Source organism: Opisthorchis viverrini (assembly GCF_000715545.1).
Source record: "Opisthorchis viverrini unplaced genomic scaffold opera_v5_217, whole genome shotgun sequence".
In the NCBI taxonomy this organism is placed as follows: domain Eukaryota; kingdom Metazoa; phylum Platyhelminthes; class Trematoda; order Opisthorchiida; family Opisthorchiidae; genus Opisthorchis; species Opisthorchis viverrini.
Genome location: NW_008751876.1, coordinates 372,730 through 398,678, shown reverse-complemented (window position 1 = coordinate 398,678; position 25,949 = coordinate 372,730). Strand labels below are relative to the sequence as shown.

The 25,949-nt window shown below is 40.5% G+C and overlaps 1 protein-coding gene across 1 annotated transcript in view; it reads right to left on the bottom strand.

Annotated features, from left to right (window-relative positions):
* T265_08448 (hypothetical protein) overlaps positions 1–25,949 on the bottom strand; it is a gene marked incomplete at both ends in the record, with an annotated part of 99,948 nt that overhangs the window by 3,049 nt on the left and 70,950 nt on the right. Inside the window, 3 exons of the mRNA XM_009174255.1 lie at positions 9,098–9,115; positions 13,516–13,575; positions 22,298–22,359. Coding sequence (XP_009172519.1) covers positions 9,098–9,115; positions 13,516–13,575; positions 22,298–22,359 — 140 coding nt within the window. The remainder of the gene's footprint in view (positions 1–9,097; positions 9,116–13,515; positions 13,576–22,297; positions 22,360–25,949) is intronic.

Genomic DNA, 25,949 nt, shown 5'->3' with positions numbered 1-25,949 from the left:
TCCTTATTAGATCGCCAGAAATAAATCGGAAGCAAATGCCTAAAGTGGGACGATTATAAAGATATCAGCTTGAAAGCTGAGGAATTCAAAGGGCTTTATCAAACAGCTTAATGGCATCATACATTGAAGAAGAATTTATGTTCTTCCCAATTGTTCGGTTTTATTGAGCTATCTCTTACTACTCAGCAATCTTTCAAATGACGATTTACAAAAATGAAACCTGGACCTTATGTAATGAGGTTAATACAGTATAAATATAACGCCATTAGGCTAACTTCAACGACCATCAAACGTTTTTCGACTAACCGCGATGAATCCCACCTGATAATAAGGACCATGGTTAGCGGCATTTTCAAACAATGACGTTTTAAGATCCTTCTGCTCACAAAACTCGAGTGGGAAAAATGAAGGTCGAGCTGAAAGTGCGATTTCGAAAAAGTGTAAAAAGCAGTCGGTCGATTGACTGACTAACTAATTTTGTTTCTCTCCATAATAGCAATGTTACGGAGTCAGTGGAGTTAGGAACAGAGCGAGAAACCAACCCTGTTCTTTTTACGTACGTTTAGAACCAGAAAATTCGGAGGGGTTAGAGTCAAAATTTGGTTCCAAATTTTCCTGCCCAGGTTTGCTTTTGATCCTGATAACCGCACATCACCAGTTGTCAGTTCTTCTCTGCACATGCTTGCCAGCTCTGCCCCTGCATTTTTACACTTGTCTGTGCAATTACATATAATTTCTACGTCCTCAGCCATCAGTCGTCGTGGTGTAAATCATGGTCCCTAAGTGAATTTATATTAGTTTGTTTTATTCGGATAGACGGAAGCTTCCGTTAAAATATTTCCATTTCTGTCAAATAACAAGTTTAATTGTTTACCTACGAGGTCTACATCGAGGTAAAATTGGTTCTAGATGAACGCATCTTGCCGTCGGACAGGAATTGAATGACCCGTTTCTCTGCTGATGTACACCCGTCTGTGTTGAAAACTTTAGCGTTAACGCTATCCGCAGTTATTTTATTTTTCGCATACTCCATGCTGCACCAAAGCTTAGATTTTTATTTTTGTGTTTTGTTGATGTACCTGACAATTTATGGCTAAGATAAATTCTGACACGCCATTTGCTTGACAGCGTGCGACGTTTACGTTTTCGCCGCACAAGCATGCCATAGTTGTATAGCCTAGAAATCAATTCTGCAGATTCAGTAATATTTTTCGTAAATCCCTTTTTGAAATTATACGATAATGTCAGCTGCATAGTGGCCCTTATTGGAATGGCGAATTTTGGGAAGGGAAATCGACTCGCCCTGAGGGTTGGAGCCCAATCAAACCGTCTCAGGTCTCGAAAATACATTTAGAATGAAGTCTGTAGGTGTAATGCAACACAGCGTTTTCAAAATGACCCTATATGAGTAGTGAGGAACTTTTGTCTCACCTAGGTATTTTGGTTTGATGATAGTGTACGAAAATCCTGAGGTTTCTTTAAATTTATTCCTGTAGGTGAGGTTGATAAACCGAGACGTATTGTACAGCTATGCAATGCTCATTAGAAATCGCAACTCTGACTGACTTACCTCGCGGGACGAAACCTCGATTGAAAAATTTAGCAGTCCCATACTACTGAAAAATTACAGGTAGTTTGGAAGGAAGAACAATCCACACGTCAAGTGAACCATCTGACGAAATAAGCCAATTGATGGGTTAGCCAAAACATGATCACATGTGATCCACGTAAATGAAAGATGAGTGGAGCAATTTCTTGTCCGGGTGTGGATTAATCATATTTTCGAAGAACCGCTCATAGCTGAACTTTACGGTCTTCAACTATTGCTTGAGAGATCACGAGTTCGGGTTTCCCGAGGAAGTAGTGGGGTGAACACTGATGATCAATCCTGATAAGGGTGAAACATCCGTACAGGGTTTTTAGGTTGTCCAGCGTGGATTAGCTTTCCTTGCAAGATCAAATCCATTGAGATAGGTTTGACTCAAAAGTATGCTGGAATCAACAGCGGCAATTCTACAAGAAAAATTAACATTTGACAGCCCTAAATTTTTGTAACTCTCCCTCATATCAGGCTCACCGTCAACTTTTCCTAATGTTAGAGCCGTCTCGACACTTGGCAGCCGGACAGAAATGATGAAAAATCTGAAGAATTCACTGGTCCTATTCAATTTTTATCTTCGGAACTATAAGTCTTATTTGAGCAAAAGAAATTTAATCCAAGCGTAGGAGGGGACTCATTTGAAGGTAGGCAAGCAACACATCGTGTTATTTTGAACAAGTATCAAAACTCCAGCGTTTCGGCCCGTATTTTAATTTTAATTTTAATTTAATTTTAATTTTAATCAAATATATATTTTTTTTACCGCATCGCGGCTTAACGATCATACACACTCAGTTAAACAGTGGGATCGGTGACTCCGTCAATTGGAAATCGATGTCCATTCACCAGGACTTCTGAGCTCAAGTGAATCTTCATCATCTTTCCACAGTCCCAACGCAAGGAAGGATGTTGTATGCCTACATAGTAAGACTGTTCACATTCAGTCTTGATTTTTTCAACAGGTTTTATTAAATCTAGTCGGAAATGCCAGTCAGTCTGATAGTTTCAGACAACCCATCGTTTTCTTGTGCGCCTTCACTTCTGTATGTCTAATTGAGTGGCGTTCATAAGTTTAGTACACTGCAATGGATTTGTCCCTTCCTAGAAAGGGAATTACAGACAGTTTATGGTCCCATGTGTCCACAAACAGACGATTCATTTCTACACAGGTTGCCACACCCAGCGCCGTTCAAACAATATAGCTGGAATATATTTGTGTGCATGCTATATGTACATTCAGCAGACGCAGAATCTTTGATTGGGAAATGAGTATGGGGTTCCTCAAAACGGCCACTGCAAGCTCTAGAATGGTATGCCAATTAACAGTCAGATTCGGAATTTAGCCGAGAAAGGACGCAGCGTGTGAATTTTATACCGTGTTGAAAATAAAATGCTTGCAGACCTAACTATTTTCGCTGTCCAGTTTGACTTGCTCAAGTATGACTGTGTACCCCTCTTGTACCGCAAAATCTCGCGTGCTTTGCACGCAGTTCTGTACATCCACATAAGTTGAGCTGAGTTGTAATTCCTTTTCGTAATTTTTCAAAATCTTCGTAGGGTGAATCAGTCCACAGATGGGCGTAATACACATTGTAATTCATCAGTGTCATTCACTGTCCTACTAATTTCTGAAACATTTTCCCATTAGGGAAAGTTTGAAGTCGGAGTTATTCTTTTCGGAAGACTCGATAGTCTTTCACCGAGAGGCCCTCTAGGCTAAATTGAGCTAAATTATTCCAAGCTACGAAAGCGACAAAAGGGTTTAGTAGGCTCAGTTGGCGCTAAATTTCCATTCTGATCGCGAAGACCTGCGCAGAATCATACAGACAATCCATGAAACCAATCTATGGCCGCTCTACGGTACAGGACAGACTGTGGGCCAAGTTTTGCAGAAGGTTAGCTAGCAATATTAGGTTGTGGTCACAAACCAGTGCGTGGGCGACTTGTAGATAGGTTTTCAGCAACCTTATGAGTAGTGTGTTGCGTCTGTAGGTAAGTTTGTTGGGAATAGGAGTACCTCACTTATAATTGGAGGTCAATTTTAGTGTGATTGATTTGTGCACATATGAACAATAGTTATCAGTCTTCTTATGACGCGATAACCTTGACAAATATTGGTCACTTTACGTAACCCATCTGACTCGACCTCGTTTATCCTGTCTCGACAAATAGTAGGGGTACAACGCCCAAGACACACCGAAGAATATACACCACGGACATTGGTAACTAGGTAACGAGCCATAAGATATCACACCGTAACTGTCTGTCTATCACACCAAGGTCAGTTATTCGACATCCAATGCCTTTTAAAATGTGGCATCAACTGTTTGTGTGGTCTGGATTGCAACAGTCCCCTAAACAGTGGTGAACCACTATAGCCCATTCGAGAATAGAGTACTCACATCCTCTGAAAGGTTTCCGGAACATTTTCAAGGCCCGATGAGGCTACCTGTACTGTTCCAAGGAATTTGTAACTCTGCTCTAAGGTGAATGGTTCCACCTTTCTAAGAAAGTCATTTTACAATCCTATTGTACTTCTGACCTACATGTGTAAAGGGTAGCCAGGTGACTAATTCATGTCTTCTAAACTTTCATAGATCTGGATAAGCCAGCTGGAAGTATTAGCTTGGTACAACGTTGTATTGGTAAATCTAGGGTCCAACTGCTGTCAGTCAGTGATCTATCGAAATCCTTCTGGGCTGCAGTTACGGAGGGTGGTAACGCGAATGCAAAATAAGCCACTGGAGATGTTGTTTTCCAAACTGTCTGGAGCTGAGCAGAATGCGATTTTAAGCAAGTTTATTTCCAGAGAGATACCGCGCGATATTTTCACTCCTGAAAATGGTTGCAATAAAATAAAATTGGGATTAGAACGAAACAGCAACCAGGAGGCGATCAAATGTAATGCTGAAGAAATCCACACGACCCATTAATTAACTCAGTGTCTACTTCGATTTGCTGTAGAAGTTGGATCTAAAATGTACGGTAAAACTTTTGCCAACTCATAGATTTTCTAAAGTGTTACAACTTTTCTTCTTTTTCTCATTCGGCACTCTGCTTTTGTGTTCTTTATGTTAATCCGAAAGTAATTTCACTCCCCAGGAGAAGCCAGAATTTCATTTCCCATCCTGACCTCTCCTCAGATGCATTGTTTTGAAAAATGGCAGTCAGTGTCTGTGTTTGCAGCCAGTGACTTTGTTTGTAGGGCTTCGATCGGTCACCCCATTCAACCAGTCACACCATGGTCGTTTATATCCCCCCCGCTGACAGAATACGTGATAGCAACATACCGTACAGCGGAAGCATGTTGATTGTTATGAAGTAACGACCAGGAGTTTGATTATAGTTGAAACGGTATTGGTTCGTTTCCGCCAAAATTTCATGACAGTTTTCATTGAATCGGCATAGTTCTAGGGGATGGGATTGATAGTTTATCAGTCTGATGGAGCGCGTTAGTTCCGAAGAGTTGTTTTTGTGTGTGCGATCTTTGAAATATGTTCAGAAAAGGTTTTGCACCAAGTAATGGTTCACTTTAGGCCCGTTTGCTGTTCAGACCCACGCCAAATAACATCGCATGTTCCAATTGAAAACGGGATCACAGATGCGTCAATCATGCCTTATGGACAGTAAACGAAATTCACTGGGTAGCCCCTTTGTTGGGTTTGCAACTCATTTAACCTTTTTCCTCTCAAGATGAGCTAACTGGTTTGCGCATTTTTTTGTTTTGATGGTGCGCCAATAAGGGAAGTTAAAAAGACTGTCACTAATGCAACAAGCTCGTGCAGTTCGGAATTTCTCTCCAAGGGGTAGCGACCAGACTGCGTTTTGAAGGTAACAAGAATACAATATACACTGTAATCGATGTTTAGGACGGAACGTGTCCAGAAATTTAATCAGTGTGCCGAAATATTGGTGAAAGGAAGAAGCCCTTTGCTGCGAAGTTATTTATTCGGAAATGCCAACTGACCGGTTACGGACCATTGAACAGGGAAGCAAAAGTCTAATCTGCATCTTAGTTCCAAAAACTGGACACAGATCTTCTCCCGAACGAGTTTTCTTAGAGACTAGTTGCCTCCACTCATTCGTCGGTCAAATCCAAGCAAATGTTACAAAGTGGCCCCACGAATTCCGCAACAGAATTCCCTTTTTCCATCGACGCAAAGCAAAATTCTACAAACAACACATACCTACTCGCGTCCTTCCGATCAGTAGTATCACCGTCACTAATGCAACAAGCGCTTGTAGTTCGGGCTTTCTCTCCAAGGAGTAGCGACCAGACTGCGTTTTGAAGGTACCAAGAATCCAACATACATTGCAATCGATGTTTAGGACGGAACGTGTCTAGAAATTTAATCAGTGTGCCGAAATATTGGTAGCCTCGGTGTATTTACTAATGGCCGACCAGATGGTCGTTCATCTGTTTACCGGCAAACAGATCAATGACCATCTTATCAGCCACCAAAAAATTAATCATTAGACTTGTTTGTTATGTGCGTAATGATACCACTGTGAGGTTTATAGGACCGATATAACTGTGGCGTTCGTTGACAATCGATTTTGTTCATAACTGGTGAGTTTTTCACTTGATGCTTTCTTAGTCACAATCACCACAGAGTTGGGGCCATTGTAGGGGATACCGGTTGCAGGATTTTAGATTTGTTTGTTTTAGATTTGTTTTTAGATTAAACAACTGATTTCTTTTTGAGACCTCGTTTATCACCTCCAACTTTAAGTTGGAATTCACTAAGTTTTGCCGTATGGAACTCACTCCATTGGATGTCTGTCTTGAGGTCCAAGCTTCAGCTTTTGTGAGTTCTACGAAGCTGTCATTCTTGGTTTCATGAGTAAATGCTTCATCTCTACTTTGAATATGCCCAGAGAATTAAAATTTATCACGGGAAAATGTGCATTCCGGTGGGCTAAGCAACGTTGAACGGACGATGCATATAGGCATTGGCACTTGCTGAGTTGCTGATGTGCTTCGCTGCAGTATACTAACTGGCATTCGTTTCCGAACAGTTGCCTATTTTTTGCAGCTTGTTGTACACTGTGTGCTATGGCGTGTAAAGAAGACATTGTCGATTGTCCTAGCCGTGACGAATATTCGCCACTTTGGAAAATTTTCTCATTTGTGTACTAAACTTCGAAGCGTCACCAACCTTTAAGGTGCACAGGTCAGACACGTTAAAAGCATTGGGACTGAAATGTGTATATTCTCGTCAGGCATAAAAACTGCAATGATGGTCGTTGGCTTGTTCGCTGAGCTGGGCAATTAGATTGCAAACGTTTCATCGTTGTGCGTAGCGGCGCGACCACTAACCTACCGCTACGCACAACTACGCTCCCCAATAACGCACTGATGATGTCGCCTCGATTGGTGATGAAACGTTTGCAATCAAATTGCCCAGCTCAGTGAAAAAGCCAACCACCATATACGCTAACTGAACTACCGACATTTTCCTATATAGAAAACTGCAATGATATTATTTTCCTAATGTCGACCGAGGCGGTATTCTATTGTGAGTCTGTCACTTGCGTATCGCACTCGTTTATCTTTATTCTCTAACTAGATAATTCAAATTCATTTCCGGCTCATTTGGGCTGGTAACAACTAGAACAGAAGGCAAACATTAGCCAGGTGCAAGCCGTATATATTTTCGATGATTCTCCAACTTGTCGGATAAGTGCTATTTGTCCTGGTTGCCAAGACAATGGCAGTGACAGCTTGCGTGGGCCTTCGCTCGTTGAAATACACCCGTATGTGCCTATCAAAAAGTAGTTATAATGCTTCCTTAGATAGAATTGGAAGTACTAACTGCCTTTGGCTTTGAATTTATCATTTAATTCCCGAGCACCTCACAGTTACGGCGTACTCTAGAGGCTTCTTAAGGAGCAACTCGTCTTGAATTTAATTCAAAGGGAAGTCTCTAGGGGCAACACGCCACTCTGTTGACTAGGTATTTAACCTTTTCGAACAGGCCGTTTCCGACAAAACGGTGTCTCCAGTACTATGGTCTCGACTTTAGTAGAGAGATACGGCAAACGAAGTTATTCATTACGGGCCAGTAAAATGGTTCTTGGGGAGGCATTTGGATGAAACCGGACTCACTAAGATATCAAACAACTCATTTTCGAATAGAGAATGGTAGTTGTTACACAAGTGATGTTGAGCTACAAAAATGAATGCTTATCTTTGCAGAAAGAACAAGCAAGGATACAAACTCAAAGGAAGCAGTGAATAATAGACAGATGGGCAGTCAGATAGAAAAACGGACAGAAAAACAGACCGACAGATGGAGACAGACGGGCAAACAGAGAGGCAGATAGAGAGGCAGATAGATAGATAATAGATAGATAGATAGATAGATAGATAGATAGATAGATAGATAGATAGATAGATAGATAGATAGATAGATAGATAGATAGGATAGAAGATAGATAGATAGATAGATAGATAGATAGATAGATAGATAGATAGATAGATAGATAGATAGATAGATAGATAGATAGATAGATAGATAGATAGATAGATAGATAGATAGATAGATAGATAGATAGATAGATAGATAGATAGATAGATAGATAGATAGATAGATAGATAGATAGATAGATAGATAGATAGATAGATAGATAGATAGATAGATAGATAGATAGATAGATAGATAGATAGATAGATAGATAGATAGATAGATAGATAGATAGATAGATAGATAGATAGATAGATAGATAGATAGATAGATAGATAGATAGATAGATAGATAGATAGATAGATAGATAGATAGATAGATAGATAGATAGATAGATAGATAGATAGATAGATAGATAGATAGATAGATAGATAGATAGATAGATAGATAGATAGATAGATAGATAGATAGATAGATAGATAGATAGATAGATAGATAGATAGATAGATAGATAGATAGATAGATAGATAGATAGATAGATAGATAGATAGATAGATAGATAGATAGATAGATAGATAGATAGATAGATAGATAGATAGATAGATAGATAGATAGATAGATAGATAGATAGATAGATAGATAGATAGATAGATAGATAGATAGATAGATAGATAGATAGATAGATAGATAGATAGATAGATAGATAGATAGATAGATAGATAGATAGATAGATAGATAGATAGATAGATAGATAGATAGATAGATAGATAGATAGATAGATAGATAGATAGATAGAACTGAAACAGATTTTATAGGCGGATTATATATTCAAAGACACTATAGGTGAGTCAGAAACAAAAAGACTAGTGGTGAAACACCATTAGTTGCAAGTTACTTTTATGGTAACCAGCGTTCCAACTGTGTCTCTGGTTTGTGATATTCTTCAACTGAATGAGAAACTGCCCTATTTTTCAGTTTGTTTGACATTCGAAATATTGCGCTGTTTCGTTGACATAACTAAGAAGGTCTATCTGACGAGCCTCTAGAATGGCAAAACCAATAATGGACTAAGAGCTTTCAGCAAACTTACATCAAGCTGTCTCACAAGCTAAGGAATAGATAGAAAGAAGAAATTTTGTACCACAAAGAGTAAACGCTCGTCTACTAAAGCAGTATCTGTTCATCAAACCTCCCTCGAAAAGAATCTATTCAGACTTTAATCTTCTTACATTGCCACACTTTTAGAAGACAAATATGTACATAAAATTTTATCGTTCTATACCATTTCAGACCTTCAGTAGGCGGTATCTGTAAAGTTTGAGCGATTTTCCTGGTCAATTTTGTTGTTTGTTTTAGATGAGGAAGAAAATTATGTGCTTTGAAATTTAAACAATACAAGTTCACTTGAAACTGAGGAGTTGTTTAATGGGTCCACGCTTTGTAGGGTACTTGAGCTACAATGAGGATGGGGTTTTTGAAAGATAGATTTCCTGAAAACACTGCGGAGTGGGTGCAATTGCGATACCCCTTATATTGCAAGCATTGAGCGTTGAGTTGTGGGCACGGGTCATACCATACTGTACTACTATTTGCCAAAAGGTTTTTCAACTAATGACTTACTAGTTGCCACACAACATTCTGGTTGCTTCTGCCAACAAACGAACAAGAATTGAAACTCTCTAATCTTCAATTTACCAATTTACAATAAATGAAAATTCCGAAGCTCTAGAATGCTTGCGGTTCTCCTTGTTGTCCTAGGTGGAAATTTTTAGTAGCTTTTTATTTATACAGTGGAATAAAATTGTTCTTGAAGGTGAAGGGAACTCACAAATTTTTATTCCCCAAAGTATCAGGCGGGATAGACAATGTAGTATACGGTGGCTGTCTGGTTGATTGATTTATATGTAATTATTGGTGATGTACAACCTTGCTTGCTGGGCTTTGGCTCATGAGCTTTATTTCTGCTTTCCATCCACAGAAATTGTCGTGAACACCTGCCTTTGGAGAATCACTGTCCCCTGGTGCATCCATAGCGTGCATATTACACTGTACAAGTCCTCTCACACCATCAAAATAAGCTAATTTACAATGTGATCGTATATTTAGTTTAGTAAAGTGAACTTTGATGATCGAATTTCAGTCCGGTTTGTCAGAGTAAGTTAAATACGTTGAAAGTGGTGGATAATATCATGACACACTGAGAGTGTAGTCCGTTTTTCGATGCGTTCTAACGAGAAATGCAACCTTCATGGTTTTTATGTAGATTAAAGCCCAAACTGAGTTTTGTACTCACCTGATACTTGGATTAATTCTCACTGGAGATAGTGAATAAAGGTTGAACTGTGGTAGTTGGCTTATTAAATGACTTGTACCTGAAGTCAATTTGTTTTTTTAAATTCAAGCTGCACTTTGTAATGCTATGGACTCAAAGCCCACACCAAATTTATCAGACCTAAATTTTTTGAAGCCTCCATCTGGGAAAAATATGCTGTAAGGCTAATTTAAGCATTTCAGCATGGGAATTTCGAAATATTCAGTGTTGGAGATGTGTGAGTGTGTTTCTGGAAGGGTAATTTCAAACCATCATGCTCAGTTCTGTCTCTAGATAGCACTGATAATGTCTTTTTCTATTCCTTTTAAGTGCATATAAAACGGCTTACGCATTCATGCTTGGATCGGCGTTTTTGTGGCCTGTTCAGCGTGACCGCTACATTATCAGCCTACTTAATTCAATTAATCTATAGAGGACTCTTCAATCTGATTGCAATTATTCATCTGTTCACTAGATAGCTCAGGTGAGTGAGGAGTTTTAGATAAATCAAATTTAAACAAATCACAACTGGTATTTACCCCTTCCTGATTGCGCGAATTTGAGATATTCAACCCAAAAATCGTATACTGCAACCAGTCAAGATTTCGGTTAGATGCACGCAAAACGAAGCAGTAGTAATCTTTTTTTATTGGTTTTACTTCTCGGGCAAACATGGGCGAATTTCAAAGGGCTTACAAACAAGGGATGGTTCCTCACTGTGGAATAAGTAACAAGAACCGTGTCACAATTATTTAGCACTGAGGTGAAACAGTTTTAATTTTACGTCGAAGTTTCCAACAGCCTTCATAAGAATAGCCTCCATTTCCCCTGATGTGAATACCTCATGTATCCGTTAAAATGGCCTACATACCAGTGCAACATGGTAAGCATGCATGTCGTCAGTGGCGTCTCTGAGAACTAGTCCAGACCAGCAGTACAGGAAACACTTCAATATAAGTTGTCATAGACACGATCTGTTATGTTCACTGATGACTAAAGAGAATCCAAGTAGCATCATGCCAGCGTGAGTTGTTTCACTCTATGGTTTAGTCGGTACTTCGTCTGTGTACTGTTACCTCACATGGTACTGTGCGCTTAGATAAGGCAAAGTTTTAGTCCTACTCAAAAGAAGTATAATTAATAGGATTTCACTACTGTAGCGGGTCATGTGTCTCCTACGCTTACATCTGGTATAAGATTGAAAGGGAGAAGGCCATTGCCGCGGAGTTATTTATTAGACAATGCCAACTGAACAGTTACAGACTACTGGACGAGGAAGCAAACTCTCATATGCATCTTGTTTGCAAATACTAAATATCCATTTTCTCTTTGAACGCTCTTTCTGAACTTTCCTGGGTATTCCTTGACTGTTGCTCAAATCCAAGCAAATGTTACAAAGGGACTCCACAAATTCCTCAACAGATCTCCCATTCCAAGAAACGCAGAGCGAATTTACAAGAAAACACACAACTATGATGCCTCCCTCATCAGTAGTATCACTGTTACAACTTGACCTGTGTTAATGACGATTGCATTGTGCTACTTCCATTTGAGTAGTATATCAGCTACTTGATGCACCAAGATTTATTTCCTCTCTGGTACTGGTTTGCTTTTGTTTCGGTGGGAATTAAAGACACGGCTGCCTCCACAACTGTCTTGGTGATAATACCTACGCCCGAAAGCTTCCTCTGAGGTAGGAATACTGTAGGAAAAAATGGTGTTACAGCGACTACTTGCAAGCGAATTCTATTAGAACAAGTCAAAAGCTATACTAAACTAATCACATATTTTTCCTGGATTATTCTAGGTCCGCATTATTTCTTTTAAAAAATCCGCAAGCTGGGCACTTCTTTGGAACACTGCGTTGTTCCTCCTGGTCTGTTGCTGCCTGTAACATCTCTAGACGGCAATTAAATATTGTGTTTTCCGTCGCATGCCGCAGTCAGCTCATAAACAAATGCATCGCGAGTGTGTTTATGTGCACTGTTACTTTTGGCAATGTTGTATGTTGAAAATATTTTCTTTTCCATTGCTGAAGCACAAAATACTTCCGCACCACACCACACATGTGCACTCAAGCATAAACCAATTTTTGCGGAAAAAATTGTAGTTCGGAGGATTACGGATAGAGACATAAACTAACGGTGAATGAACGGTCTTGTCTGAGGTAGCTGTTTTTGTCCAAGTTGCCCCAATTAAAGCGGACTATTATTATCATTTTTCAGTTTTGTAGGTGTATGTTTCGGGCTTGCGTTCCTGATACGGTTTTTTTCATGACAAGCTCTCTCCTTACTTGGTTTGCACTAGGTATGATGGAGGAAAAGAACGAGAAGTGGGTGACTTACGGTGAGATGCACTTGGTAAGATACACTGCCTGAAACTTGTTTTCCTAAAAGTTCAGTTACGCTACGATGGACTGCAGCCAGCAGCCAAGTCCTCATGATACCAGCAGCTGCGGGTGCAAGTTAGGACTTACCTTTAGTGCATCAGAGAATTCGATTACGAGGGCTTAAGGCTCACTCCTACATCTTTGTGCCAAATGGATCAGATTTGAAAGTCATTAGCGTAAATAGAAGTGCCTCAGGGGAAAACAGACAGCCAAAGTTGTGTGGTTCAAAGCGTTAGACTGGAGGATCGAAAACACTAGTTTTGAAAATAGCACGAAAGAGCTGCAGAAAATATTTTAAACTGAAGATAAAACGACTGTGATTCGAGGACTTTCTGCAGAGGTGAAAGCCGTCATTTTCATTGCGTTGAAGCGGTGACTTATCGACCTAGCTTCTTGGAGCGAAACTCGCATGTGTCCATGCAAGTCAATGCGAGTCAATGATTTCAGGAAGCTGGTTATGCACTCTACTGGACAGTTTCAAGGAACACAAATCCAGATTTTCAGTGGCCGATTACATAACTGGAACGATATTGATGAGTGGGGCACCGTCGATGCAAGGATGGTAGCCATCCGGCTTTGGCTGCCAAGACGACATCAATTCTGTCAATTTGCACATCCAAAGAATGTTTCATTCGAAATCTGAGAAAGAAGTATTTTACTATCTTCAATTTCGTTCGACTAATCGAGTGCTTGTGTTCTCTATGGGTGATCTGTTTTCCGCAACCAGTCATGACAAGTAGATATGGAAAGGAATAACCAGACATTTCGGAATTGCAGCTGTGAACATTAACAGTCGTCATCCACTTACCACATATGTGATAATGAACCAGCGGCGTGGAGCGTTGACCTTGACTTGGACAAACCCGTACTGTAAACGAGGACATAAAGTCGACCAGATGACAACCGACAAAAGGATATCTAGGAAGCTGTATTAACAAAAGCAACTCGTGGTATCAAGTGCAACGCTGATGCAAGTTGCTGTGACAGTGAGGTACATTGCTGTTGACTGAGCTTTCTCCCAAACAGACCAAAGACCAAGCATGTTACCTACTGACTGGTTAGTACAGCTACGCTGAAAAAATATTTCGAAGAACGATAAATCAAAATCAGGGAATATGACAGAGCTACCGCTATCAAACCAATGGATTTAGCAAGGCAGAATACCAGGACCGAGTCTACGAAAATAAAGTACTCATATTCAGTGATAAGAGCGCAGCCGATGCAGCATCTGTCAGGTGCGAATCTAAAGTGATGACTTGTAGTGAGAAGATGAATCTTCTGAAGTCCCAATCAGCAATGAACAGTGGTTGGAGATCTAGCGTTTTTAATGTCCTTTTGGATGTGGCAATTTGTATACAGTTGTGAGCAGAAAGCTTAGTAACCACTTGAAGGATTCTCTTACAGAGTTTTAAACCTCTGTCGTCCGCGTTGTTAACCAGCGGATTACCCGAGCACGAGGGTCCGGTGACTCAAAGGCCAACAGATTCAAGCGTATATCAATAAATAACATCCCGAGTAGTTCTTTGAAATATTGAGATAAGTTCATAGTACCGTCAATGACAGTGATGTTGATCAAAAGCGCAACATAGCATAAAGTGCGACCTGCTTGTAACTTAGGCTTGCTACCATCAGTTAGCAATCAGTTAGTTGGGCCAACCGGTGATTTGGAATATTTCCCTAGTTACACCAGGCCTTTATGACGACGAACGTTTTGACCTACCTAAAAGACTAAAATTCGAAAGACGGTGAGTGCACAGCCAAAAGGAAGACGACTTACCTACCTGCTGAGTGGACCGCTACTGAAGGTCGCAGCTTTTATGTCTAATCTGCATAATCGGAAAATTTACCGCACAGTCGTTTAAGGATACCACAGTTGTGCTACCAGTGAAAAGACGGAACTATCAGCAACCGGATGATTATTGACGAATCGATCACTTCTGCACTGAATGAAAAATCATGTCATACGGTCCGCTGAAGTGAACGAAAACCGATATTCTGGCACAGCTTTTCAAATAGACTAAATTGATCCCGAAACCGACGCGGCGCGTCAGGCACAGGAAATAATGTTGCGAATGGAACCAACACCTACAAATCCCGTTTGCAAATCCTGTGGAACGTTTGCTGCACTAAATAGGGAAACGCTGTTGGCTATTATGCAAGAACTTTGCTATTCCACAGTGTGCGAACGATTCCAAATCCGTTCTCACCGCTGTAATGTTATAAGTATATACTCCCTGAATCACCTCTGCATGGGGTAGAACAAGTCTTGCCAATAGTCTCTATCTGACTCTAAGCTGTCGCCTCCATCTGATTAATATATGTGGGCAATCGGTTCATGGTTCCAGAACCGCACAGATGGTTGCTTCTCCATCTCAGCGTATCATGACAAAAACAAAACTCAGCGAGTCAGAGAGGTTTGTCAGTTATTGAGGATGTGTGGGTTTAGCTTCTGAAACGGAGGTGTGACCGAAAGCCTTTTCGGTATCTCACTTTCAAGACACTTGTCTTTTATCAACCTGTCAAGCGTTCACAGCCACACAGTATATTCAAATTGATGGCTGGAGTATAAAATCTTGTGAAGAATTGTGCTTGTTTTGCTGCACACTGCCTGAAAACTTGACAGTTACTATCTAACTGAATGCTTGGATTACCACGATCAACGCCGAATTTGGCCATTTGTACATTTTTAGTTAAACCAAGAGCTGTAAAGCTGCAGATACAAGGCTGTTCCTTTCTGTTCACTGATGTCCAACAACGAGGCGCTGAATCTGTATCAACAAGACACTGGGATGCTGCACAAACTTCGCCTTTGGGATTTGCACCAATCCTTCTGGGGTTATGGTCAGGTTTGTTCCGAAACATTGAAGTATTCAAACCATAACCAGCGAAACTGAATGCAACTTAATGCAATGGATAGTTCTTCTAGAAGGGATGTTCCTGACTGCGTCTGAAAACAACTCGCTTGAAGGATGAAGCTCGAGACTAAAATATTTTTAGTGTGAAAGCCTTCAGCTAAGCTGGGATACTATGCTTTTGGTTTCACATCCGCTGCAATGCTTTCTGCTCACCTTCAGGCGCAAAGCATTTCACTGCCTGAACGAGCTAATCAAGAAATTCACCCCATCATATGTTGCTCGTGTGTACATATGCCTGAGTAGATTTGGCCGCCGATCACCACCAAACCAACGCGAAAGCCCAAGTGAGTGATGCCTTATTGTAAGTTTCTCCCTTCTAACCAGCAAAGACCAAATTCTACTGTCATGCTTCGAGACAAAAGTTCCGTTCGTCATTAGATGTTCGATATCCATCCCATCTAAATGATACGGTAACGGACACTTTCCAGAAGGCTTTATTAAGATAACTGAATTGACAATATGATATTTAGCTGAAAATTGAAAAAGCCGACTGATGAAATCACAGTCCTGTTGGGAAAAAACGAACGTTGGTACTCATGGTTACTTCAGCATGCTTGTGCTGCCTACTGGCCATTGACAGGCTTCTGTGTGCTTGTGCGCCAAATATATCACCATTTATGTACGTCATGACGTGTACGTAGGGCAAAGTGCTTGCGATTCGCTTTATCGTACAAACTGAAAACGCCAACCTCTTTGACCAGTGCTCAGTATCTTGTCTCAGTTTGTGATGTAATGAAGTCTTGGTAGATTACTGACTGCCACTATCATCATCCAATTACTCACCGTCACTTAAGTGGTACGGCAATGAAAGAACGGCAAGAAAGCAAAAGTACAAAGAAGCATACAAAGGTGCAACATTTCCCACAGAGTGGATTCACGACAGTACGTCCAGGCTGGCTTATTTTGGGTGTCTTTAAATGGTATGAACGGAGATGCTCATGTTCAGACAGTAGTGTAGGTCACGAACGGATGCATAATAGATACTGCACCACTGTAGAGGCCATTTGGCCCAATCCATGAGGACGGGCTAAAAATGTATCTATTTTGAGAAATATTGTCTCGGTTAAAAGTGTACACCTAAGGTTTATTAGACTGAATAGACCCTGACCAGCATGTACGTAAAGTAGATGAGTTCATCCACATGACTTGCGATTTCTCAAAAGTTAGGTTAGTTGTAAGTCTTGTTTTTTCTTCCCTCCCAAAATTAATAAATTTGGAAGCGTTATTCAATTTCAAAGCGCTTACGGTGGATAACAGCATCGATTTTTCTCAAGCATAATAGTTGATAGCATTCAGACCCGAAAACTTATTGTTTGCTCAAGGGATGGAGTTTACAGGGTGGAATTTAAGTTACAATCTGTGGAATGTGCTGACGTACATCACACTTCATATCATGTGATCACTTAGTAATTCCATTGTTATGGAACTAATTAGTTGAAAATCTCTCTGTTTTATTGCAAGTGAATTAAGGATTCATGACTTGCCTAATCTAACAGGTTAGTCAAGCGTTTACTGTAATAGGTGACTCTGCATCTGTTCAGTAATTGGGCCTTGTTAATGCCTTAACAATGACTGGGCGTACAAACTTGAGCCAAAGTTCCAAAATTTTTGAATATAAAATGAAAGAATCACCTGGGTTCACAGGTTAGTCACCTGCTCAGCTCTCATGAGTTGTGAAACATTGGTGAAGATGAGCTTTTCAGGCGATCCGTTCTCTAATCGATTACCAGCGGAAAGGTCTGAAGGTTGATTTTGTGGATGATGCGCACTGCTGTTTTCCAGATCACAGAGGTAATTTGCCGAGTCTTATCGTAAACGCTGGACAGTACTGTCAATGTTTTCCAGTGAACTGCTCAAGTGTATGGTTTTAAACATGGCCACGATGGTCCTTAATAACTCCGGTTTGCAAGTGGGGTCTTGGAAAAAGACACAAGCGTGGAACACACGGTCGTCGGAGTTCTCGCTGAGAGATCGCGCAAATGGAGAGTGGAGGGCAGTTTGTCATGTAAATGATAAACCTGAAAAGTGCACTGAATCTGTCCAGAACTGTTTAGCTGATCCGGTTTTCTCGGGCTGATGTCAATGTTAGCGCTAAATTTAATCCCGCCGAAGCTGTCCGTGTTTTGCCAGTTGTGCGTCAACAGCTGAGCACCCAAAGGGCCAATCACTGTTGAGTCACTGGGTCATCGACCGAGCTGGAGTTTAGTACGACCAATTTTTTTTCGCATATTCATTCCACAACATTCTGGGATTGGTATAAGTCAGATATAACGATCATATTGGTGTAGTTTGAGTGAAAATATAACCGTCCCACTGTCACATCTTTTCTGTGTTAAAGCCTCCAGGTGACCATCATAAGTTGCGCGACGTGAAGCTCCCGAGCTGGCCTGATATGAGCTTCCAAAATGCCCAGATATGGATCAAGTGCAGGATCCGGTTGTAACGTTCAGGTGCCTCAAGGTACATCTAACCCAGTTCATGAAACTCCCGATGATGTACTGACCTGAAACCAAGGCATACTTAGGTTTTACACACGTCATATCTACTCATCTCAATAATTTCACGGGTATTTATTTCTAGAAATACTGAGAAGCTCAACCTGATTAAGGTTTACAGAACAGATAGAAAACGGGTTTGATAGAAACCACGACAATGTTATGCATATTATGTCTCCATATGTGAATAAGTGATGTCAGACTTCCACTGTCGACGTAAATAAGCCACCTTCCATTTTTCTGGAAAGTCTGATATGAAATATTGGAGGTGTACAAAGAGGAGCAAAAAACGAGCAGATTGAGACATTGGGAATCTTTTGGAGCCTGTTATCTGGCAGACCGATTTTTTAAGGGGTTTTATTAGTCAGTGAGAACCAACTAGACAATTCACGTTGAATCAGTTTTACTTTTTGCATTTCACCCCTCCGTATGAGGACGGAATGCAAAAATATCTTCATCTTGCTCGCCAAGCAGAAAAGGTCCAGTCGTTGGTTAGTCTTCTTCCAGAATTTTGTAAGTCATAAGTTTAAGCAATCAAATATGTCGTGTTGTTAGCTGCGAACCCACGAGGGCTTGAATGAAACTCAGTTATGAGACCATAAAAGAGTTTTGTGGTGTGAAAGTACTTTACGTATCCTTAAAGAATGAAGATAATCCACTTCAGGAATATTAAAATTTGGGTATCACCTTATGGCCACTCCCATTGAAAACCCATATAACCCCGGCCCGTTGAATTAGATGTTTGAGCACGACAGAGTGTTGATAAGAAATTATGAACTATCCCCAATGAGCTCCAAAAAGCAGAACCTCAAAAGTGTAAGTTGTACCATATTTTGACTATCGTACTAAACAAGCCATAAAACGGCATTAATGCAGTTCATTTGATTGAAGAATACGGTAAGCGAGAGACGGATTTGAGTCTCCTGATGTTATTGTATCAGGTCCTGGGGAGGTTGTTTAGACTTACCTACTACCTTGGTTGAATTGCACCAACCGTATAACATTGCTGACGGCGTGTAGAACAAAATTTGGTTTCTTTATTATTGTTCGTAATAATACTGTGCGCTTGTACGCATGCATGTCAAGTAGAGTGGAAAATAGTAGGTCTTCCATTCATTTTCCGTTAAATGAATGGTTCATTCTCACATTTTCCTCTATATTTTTTCAGAGAATGCAATTGATCTCCATAAGTGAAGTTGGCGACGCATCTCTCGTTTAGACAAGGCTTCACTGCAACAGAAGGCAAGATGGCTTGGTGGTTAGATCACAAATTTACTGACAGGAAGATCCGTAGTTCGCATGCGACCTCTGCGATTTCCCCTGTGTAGAGGAATTATCCCGGCCTTCTGGCTTCCTTCTGGTGGTATGGTAGTTAGGCACCGAAAGGGTACTGTAGTCGAACGTTTGCTTTACGATTCACTGAAACTCGGGGTGTTTCCATCCACTCGTGGTATGGTGTTAGGCACCGAAAGGGTACTGTAGTCGAACGTTTGCTTTACGATTCACTGAAACTCGGGGTGTTTCCATCCACTCGTCTAACCTGCCTTGTAGAGATGTCCTAAGGATGAAATGTCTCAGGCAAGAGATATCCCATGAATGGTTGATTCGTAGAATTGGGTAAAATAGTCTCCATGAAATTTTTGAGGAAAATACACTAACTGCAAGAGACTGGACCCCGACTTACTAAAATGTTTAGACCCATGACAACCTACAAACTCAATAACGATCGAGCGTTTGGATGGAGAAGCGTTTGATCATATATATATATATATATATATATATATATATATATACAAAACCGTCTGTGAACTGTAGAAAACACACCTATGTTAACTGATCGATCCCAAATAGCTACGACATGGGTTACGTTTGGTAATGCTGAATTTTGGGTGGGTGACGATCAGTCCGATCATGCGTGCTTCATCCGTTTAGTCTTTCATACCTTTACGTACTTGTGTCAAAATTCAACGGCTGAATAGCCTGTCTCACGTTAAAATCAATAAAAGATTTACCATTTACTTCCCTCCATTTGAATACACTGCTGTCAAACTGAGGGTACTTGTCTCCAGTAACAGCACAACACTGTTCTAGTTAACGTGGTCAACAAAGCGGCGAGTATGAACAAAGGCACCCGCCTACAGAAGCAGGGTATAAATTATAAATGCACCCGGTTGTATCAATAAAACAATGAACTGGGGTGCTCAGCCAAATGATCATAAATAAATCATTTGAGTTTTTTTATGGAAGTCAACCGGGGTGTACTTTATCTACCTTCATTGAAGAAGGAATTGATAACTACAAAAGGTCATTGGGTTGCGTGGAATTCAAAGTTAAAAAAGAGTAAGTAAACTGGGAAGAAAACTGGTGTTCAGTATCTATCGCCACAGTTTGCATGCGGTGAAAAGAGCAAAAAACGAAACCTGCCAAACATAAGAAGGTATTGGTAAAATGTTTTGCAGACCTAATCCAAAGTAGATGCCTTGATTTGTTAGATAAGAAGCCGTGAATTCAATGGGTGAGGTGAAGAGGTAAGATATAAAATTAAGCCTCAGAAAAAAGGAAAGTTTCGGTGACAAAAACAGATAATGTCTTGTAGGCATGAAATTAAGGATATCCATAATTACTGCATGTCGAGGCCGATAAGATTTGTTTGCGCGTTAAGTTCTCCGAAAAACTTTAAAACCTTTGCTGTTCTTTAAGACCAAGCTAGACGGCCTGTAACGCACATACTGCTGATATATTTCTCTTCAAGATCCACAAAATGTGCCCGCCTATATTGAGAATTTTTTGGTCTAGGCTTTATCCATAGGTTTGTCTGTTGTAACCTTTACAGTTACTATTCAATTCAACATTTCCCAAGGCACAATGGAGATGAAGAATCGACATACAATGGCTTTACTTACGTTGGGTTTCCCATAATTCCCTGTCTTACTTGCTGAATTACATTCGTTTGTGATAATTTAAAATAGAAACGTTGTAGCCCTTTTTCTGGCTTTACGGGGTATAAAATGCGTTCGTCCGCATGGATGTCAGATTCTGACAACTATCAAACTGACAACTGCGTCTCATGTCAGTCACATATGTGAACGACCAATGGATATCCGGTGCGTTCATTCCAGATCGCATCATACACTCAACAATTTGTAGTATGATAAACCAGGACAAAACTAAAGTTTCCCAACCGTGGTGCTGAAGATGCATAACATTTCTCAACGTGGGAACGCTGGCGTCCAAAAGACAGCTAACGGTTCATGGAAAGTTTCCTGGTTTAACGGTGATACTACTGATGGGACGGCATGCGAGTAGTATGGTTTCTTCTTATAAATTCGCTGTGGGTCTCTTGAAAAGGGAGATCTTTTGCAGAATTTGTGGAGTCGCTTTGTAGCATTTGCTTGGATTTGAACAACAGTCAATATATATCCAGAAAAGTTCAGAAAGATGGATGTTCAGTTTTTGTAAATAGGATGCATATGAGAGTTTTGCTTCCCTGTCCAACAGTCTGGAACTGGTCAGTTGGCATTTTCTAATAAATAATACCGTAGCGAAGGCTTTCCTCCTTTCGCTGGTAGCAACAGTTCAAATGTTGCAGAAAAACGAAATGTAGACACGCATGTTATTTTTGACATCTACTCGACGCCATTTTTACGCAAATTTCCTGAAGTTGATTTTTGTTCTTGAGATATGGAGTTATCTGCTTGTTTGGCCTGGATAAGTTGTTTGAGATAGCCAATTCTTTTCGTTGTCTTTTTATTGACAGGCGGACTCGTGAGGACTCAGACGGACTTGTGTGACGGGCCAATCATGCTTTTAAGCCAAAGTTATGCACTACTATGGGAAAATTTACTTGCGACTATTTCTATTCAAATTTGGTGCTCCCATGCGAAACCTACACACTGTCTGACGCAGCAGTAATCCTGGCGTAACACAGGTGCCGAAAATGAACGTCATGGACGCCGAAACTGATTCCAGAAGCAAAATCGCGTCATACTGCTTGCAGTTTGGTTTGACGTACGAACCTTCATCGACGGGTGTAAACCACGAATTTTGTAGCTATGTTAGTGTCCATGTATCCGTATAAGGGAAAGCCGACGTTCCAGTTCCAAACTCTACTGAAGTAGGGTTCATTGATAAGAGTACCTCAGATACTATCAGACTTTTGCATCCTCAGGTACTGACATACAATACGATACCGCAGGAAGAACGTGCGACATTTTTTGCACACCGGAGTGGTTGTCTGATATGCTACAAAAGAGACTAGATAAAAGCATAGAGAACTTGGAAGGTGTTTTAACGGCGTGCTGCAACACGAAGTAGACTACACCACAACCTACTTGCACAATAAAACAGATTCAGCTTGAATACGGAAAAAGTGTTGCAACGCAGTTGCGGCTCCTAAAAGTCAAACGAAAGCTAAGCCCACGCATACATAAACTTTATCTTATTTTTTAAGCTCTTTCACTCCTTTATCAAAGAATTAAAAGTGAAACAGTTTTAGTCACTAGGAAAGTTCAGATATTTTACCGAAAGTCACGAATACAATGAATAAGCTGTTACGGATGCCACAAACCTCTCCGAAAAATGTGCAACCGGATGTGTTTGCCGTGCCGACCCACTTCAGCAATATAGCTGTGCGTATGAGCCTCTTCGACAGCCTAGGACCGGTTTCACCTTTCTTGCGGCTCATCAGGTAGGCTCAGTTCACGATTTTCCATCAACCTTATGTTCTACTTGAATCCAAATTGCGAAATGCATTAATTTGCATGCCAATTTGATTTTGACGTGAGACTCATCTGTTACTCGGCTGAATTTCTCGTTTACTGTTTTAAAGCTTAAAACATCATAAACTAAAGACTTAGCTGGGTTCCGGATGAGTCGCATGTCACAACCTAATTGATGTGCAAATGAGTACAGTTCGCGTTCCACGCCAAAACCTCATGTTAGGTTAGAACCTCCTTTGACTGCCTTTAGTCGGCGCACTTAAATCTAGCTTCCACAAATTGATTTCTTTTTTAGTTCATCAAAGTTCTCTCACGAAATATTGTCTAAGCTGCAGTGGGGCTGCAAAACCGTCCTAGTTCACCAGGAAGATCGGAATCACAGAGTGCCAAAATGACATCAATATATCAAGAATACTACCAGAGTGTCGGTTCTATTGCGAATTCCCCCTAACTCCTTCGACGTCCACACAAATCTTTCGTTGGATTGCTTATGTACCGGGCTACTTACTAAGGTCTTGAGAATTCAGATCATTGTCTCTTTTTTTATGTGTTGGCATGAACTATTCCACTCGTCATCTCAATGTGTAGGCGCAGCACCACGCTAAAATCGAATGTGCTCCGTTTTTGAGACAGGGTTTGAAGTTAAGTTACTATTTTTCTTGAAGCCTGTTTCTGTGGGACTCAGGTTGCAGTCCACATTAGTTCGCGGTTTGAAATCATTTATAAGAGGCTTGCAAAAGCTGTTGTAATGGGAATCAGCAGCGCAGTCTGTTTCAGCTATACGCAAATTCTTTGTTGCAAACTGAACTGTATTGTTTAGTTTGTTCGAAGAAATTGATGAACACTTAATTATGCCACCGGTATTCGGCTAGCTAGGTATGATCTGTGCGTAAGAATTCAATGGAGAACGAGTGACTGTTTTTAGCTAGGAGACTCAAGCTCAGGACCAAGCATTTGCGGCTCTCTGTTGGGTTTGCCTCATTTTCTGAGTTTGGCTTATTCAAGGTGTCATTAACTCTTATCACGATAGTTTACCAACTTAACTGCATCAAAATTCATTGCCGCTTGGGTAGAAACTGATGAAAATAAAATTAGTCCCATAGTCAAAATTGTCAAATTTGGGCGAAAGTCATCCTTACTCACTTCTTTGGGGACGATGTCCCAAGAAAATTTGAGCGGTACACTGGCAACATTCATATACTTCCCTAATGGCTCTTCTGAATGTAAGTTCAAACAGCATTCTAGAGATCTTTTATCAAACTGATCTATCCGCTCATGAACAGTCTAAGACAAGCAGCGTTTCCATGACGGATATCGCCAGTATTGCAGGGTGAAAGAGGAAACTACATCTAAAGGCAAATTTAAAACCTATGGTTTGGTACACAGAGGCTTGATTTATTTTTTGGCCACTGTTTAGACAGATTGATCAAGTCTGAAATAAAATGGGAGCAAAGGATACTCTGATACTCGCTTTTCAAAGTGTTGTTGCCACCAGTGAAATATGCGCGATCGCTGTAGCCGGTAGTCGGCATCAGGTTTGTTTACATTTTGCACGGTACAATTTTGCATTGGAATGTCTGATCTTGGACGCTTTAGTATGTTCGGATCTAAGGCATTGGCGCCACCCAAACAACCCCAGCAAGAGTTATTATCATCATCATCATCATCGACAGCATGAAATCAGTGTTGAACACCGAAGCTTCGCTGCCGTACAACTTTGAATAATTTGAAGGCCTCATTGTGAAAAAAAGAATAAAGGTGGACGGGTAAGGGGCTTAGTGCTAGCTTACTACAATCATTTCAAGGTGTCTACACATCCAAATACTCATACAAAAACGCCACTGATATTGGTTGGCAGCCATATCTTGCAGCGCCTGCAACCAGGCGCAGTGAAGGTCACGCACTCCCCATCTCCATCCCCAGCAAGAAACTTGTGTCGTGTTTTGTCCCTAAGAGCACCGTTTCATCACAGAGATCGGAAAGGAACGATTATACTCCGAGAAATATAAAGAGTTATTTCCCCCTCTCATGCTTTTGAAGTAAGTAACCAGCTTTGTGTCTTAGACTTTTTCCAGCCACATGCGATTATGTTTTTTAGGCAAATCACTGATTTGTCATCTACCGGAAAATTATATCCGAAAATGGGATTCACGTAAAGCCTGCTATAGGGTTTATTCTCTATGATCAATTTCACATTTTTGAAGACAGTCACAAGCATTACAAACATGGCTGGAATAGTACAATTTCTCCAGTCGAACCACAATTAAATTAGGAAATAAAGAATGTTAAACTTCGACAAAAATTATTTGGTATATGAATTTGGGTTCCTGTTTCGGTTAGTTCCCACTTGAACGGCTGGTGTTTTATCGGACACACATTAGTTCAAGCGCAAGGAATACACTACGTGACCAAATTTTCCATGAAATCACTTTCTCAGTTTTCTTTCAGATGTCATTTTTCAGGGTTTGATATAGTCGATCAAACCGGCCCAATAAAAACCTACTTAAGAATATCTCCTCCCTTCAAAGGAACAACCATCTGTATTCCCGAGGTTTCTACACTTTGAGGAAATCATGTTTATCCTTCCCTATTCTTTGTATGATTCATAAAGGACGAGAAAGCGCTAAAAAACCAGATTAGGGTATTTAAAATTATTCATTGTAGACAACCCGCGGCTGTGAAGATCGAAAATCACTTGAGGGAAGTTCACATTCTTGCGGTAACAATCTGTTTGTGAAATGGAGAAGGCTTTCACTACTGAGTTATTTATTGGGAAACACCAACTGAACAGTTACACTCTATTTGACAGGGAAGCAAGACTCTCAAATGCATCTTGGTTATGAAAACTGAGTATCCGGATTCTTCTCGAACGCGTCTTCCTGAACTTTCCTGGATATTCATTAACAGTCACTCAAGTGTAAACGAATGTTACAAAACAATTCCACAAATTCCGTGAGTGATCTAGCTTTTCAATGGACGCGAAGCGGATTTACGGGAAAACCACACACTATTTGCACGTCTTATTAGTAGTATCCATCTCTACATTAGTAGCACAGCAAACAATCGAACGACTATTTCCATCTGCGTAGTAGCCATTCGAGTATGCAATCATTA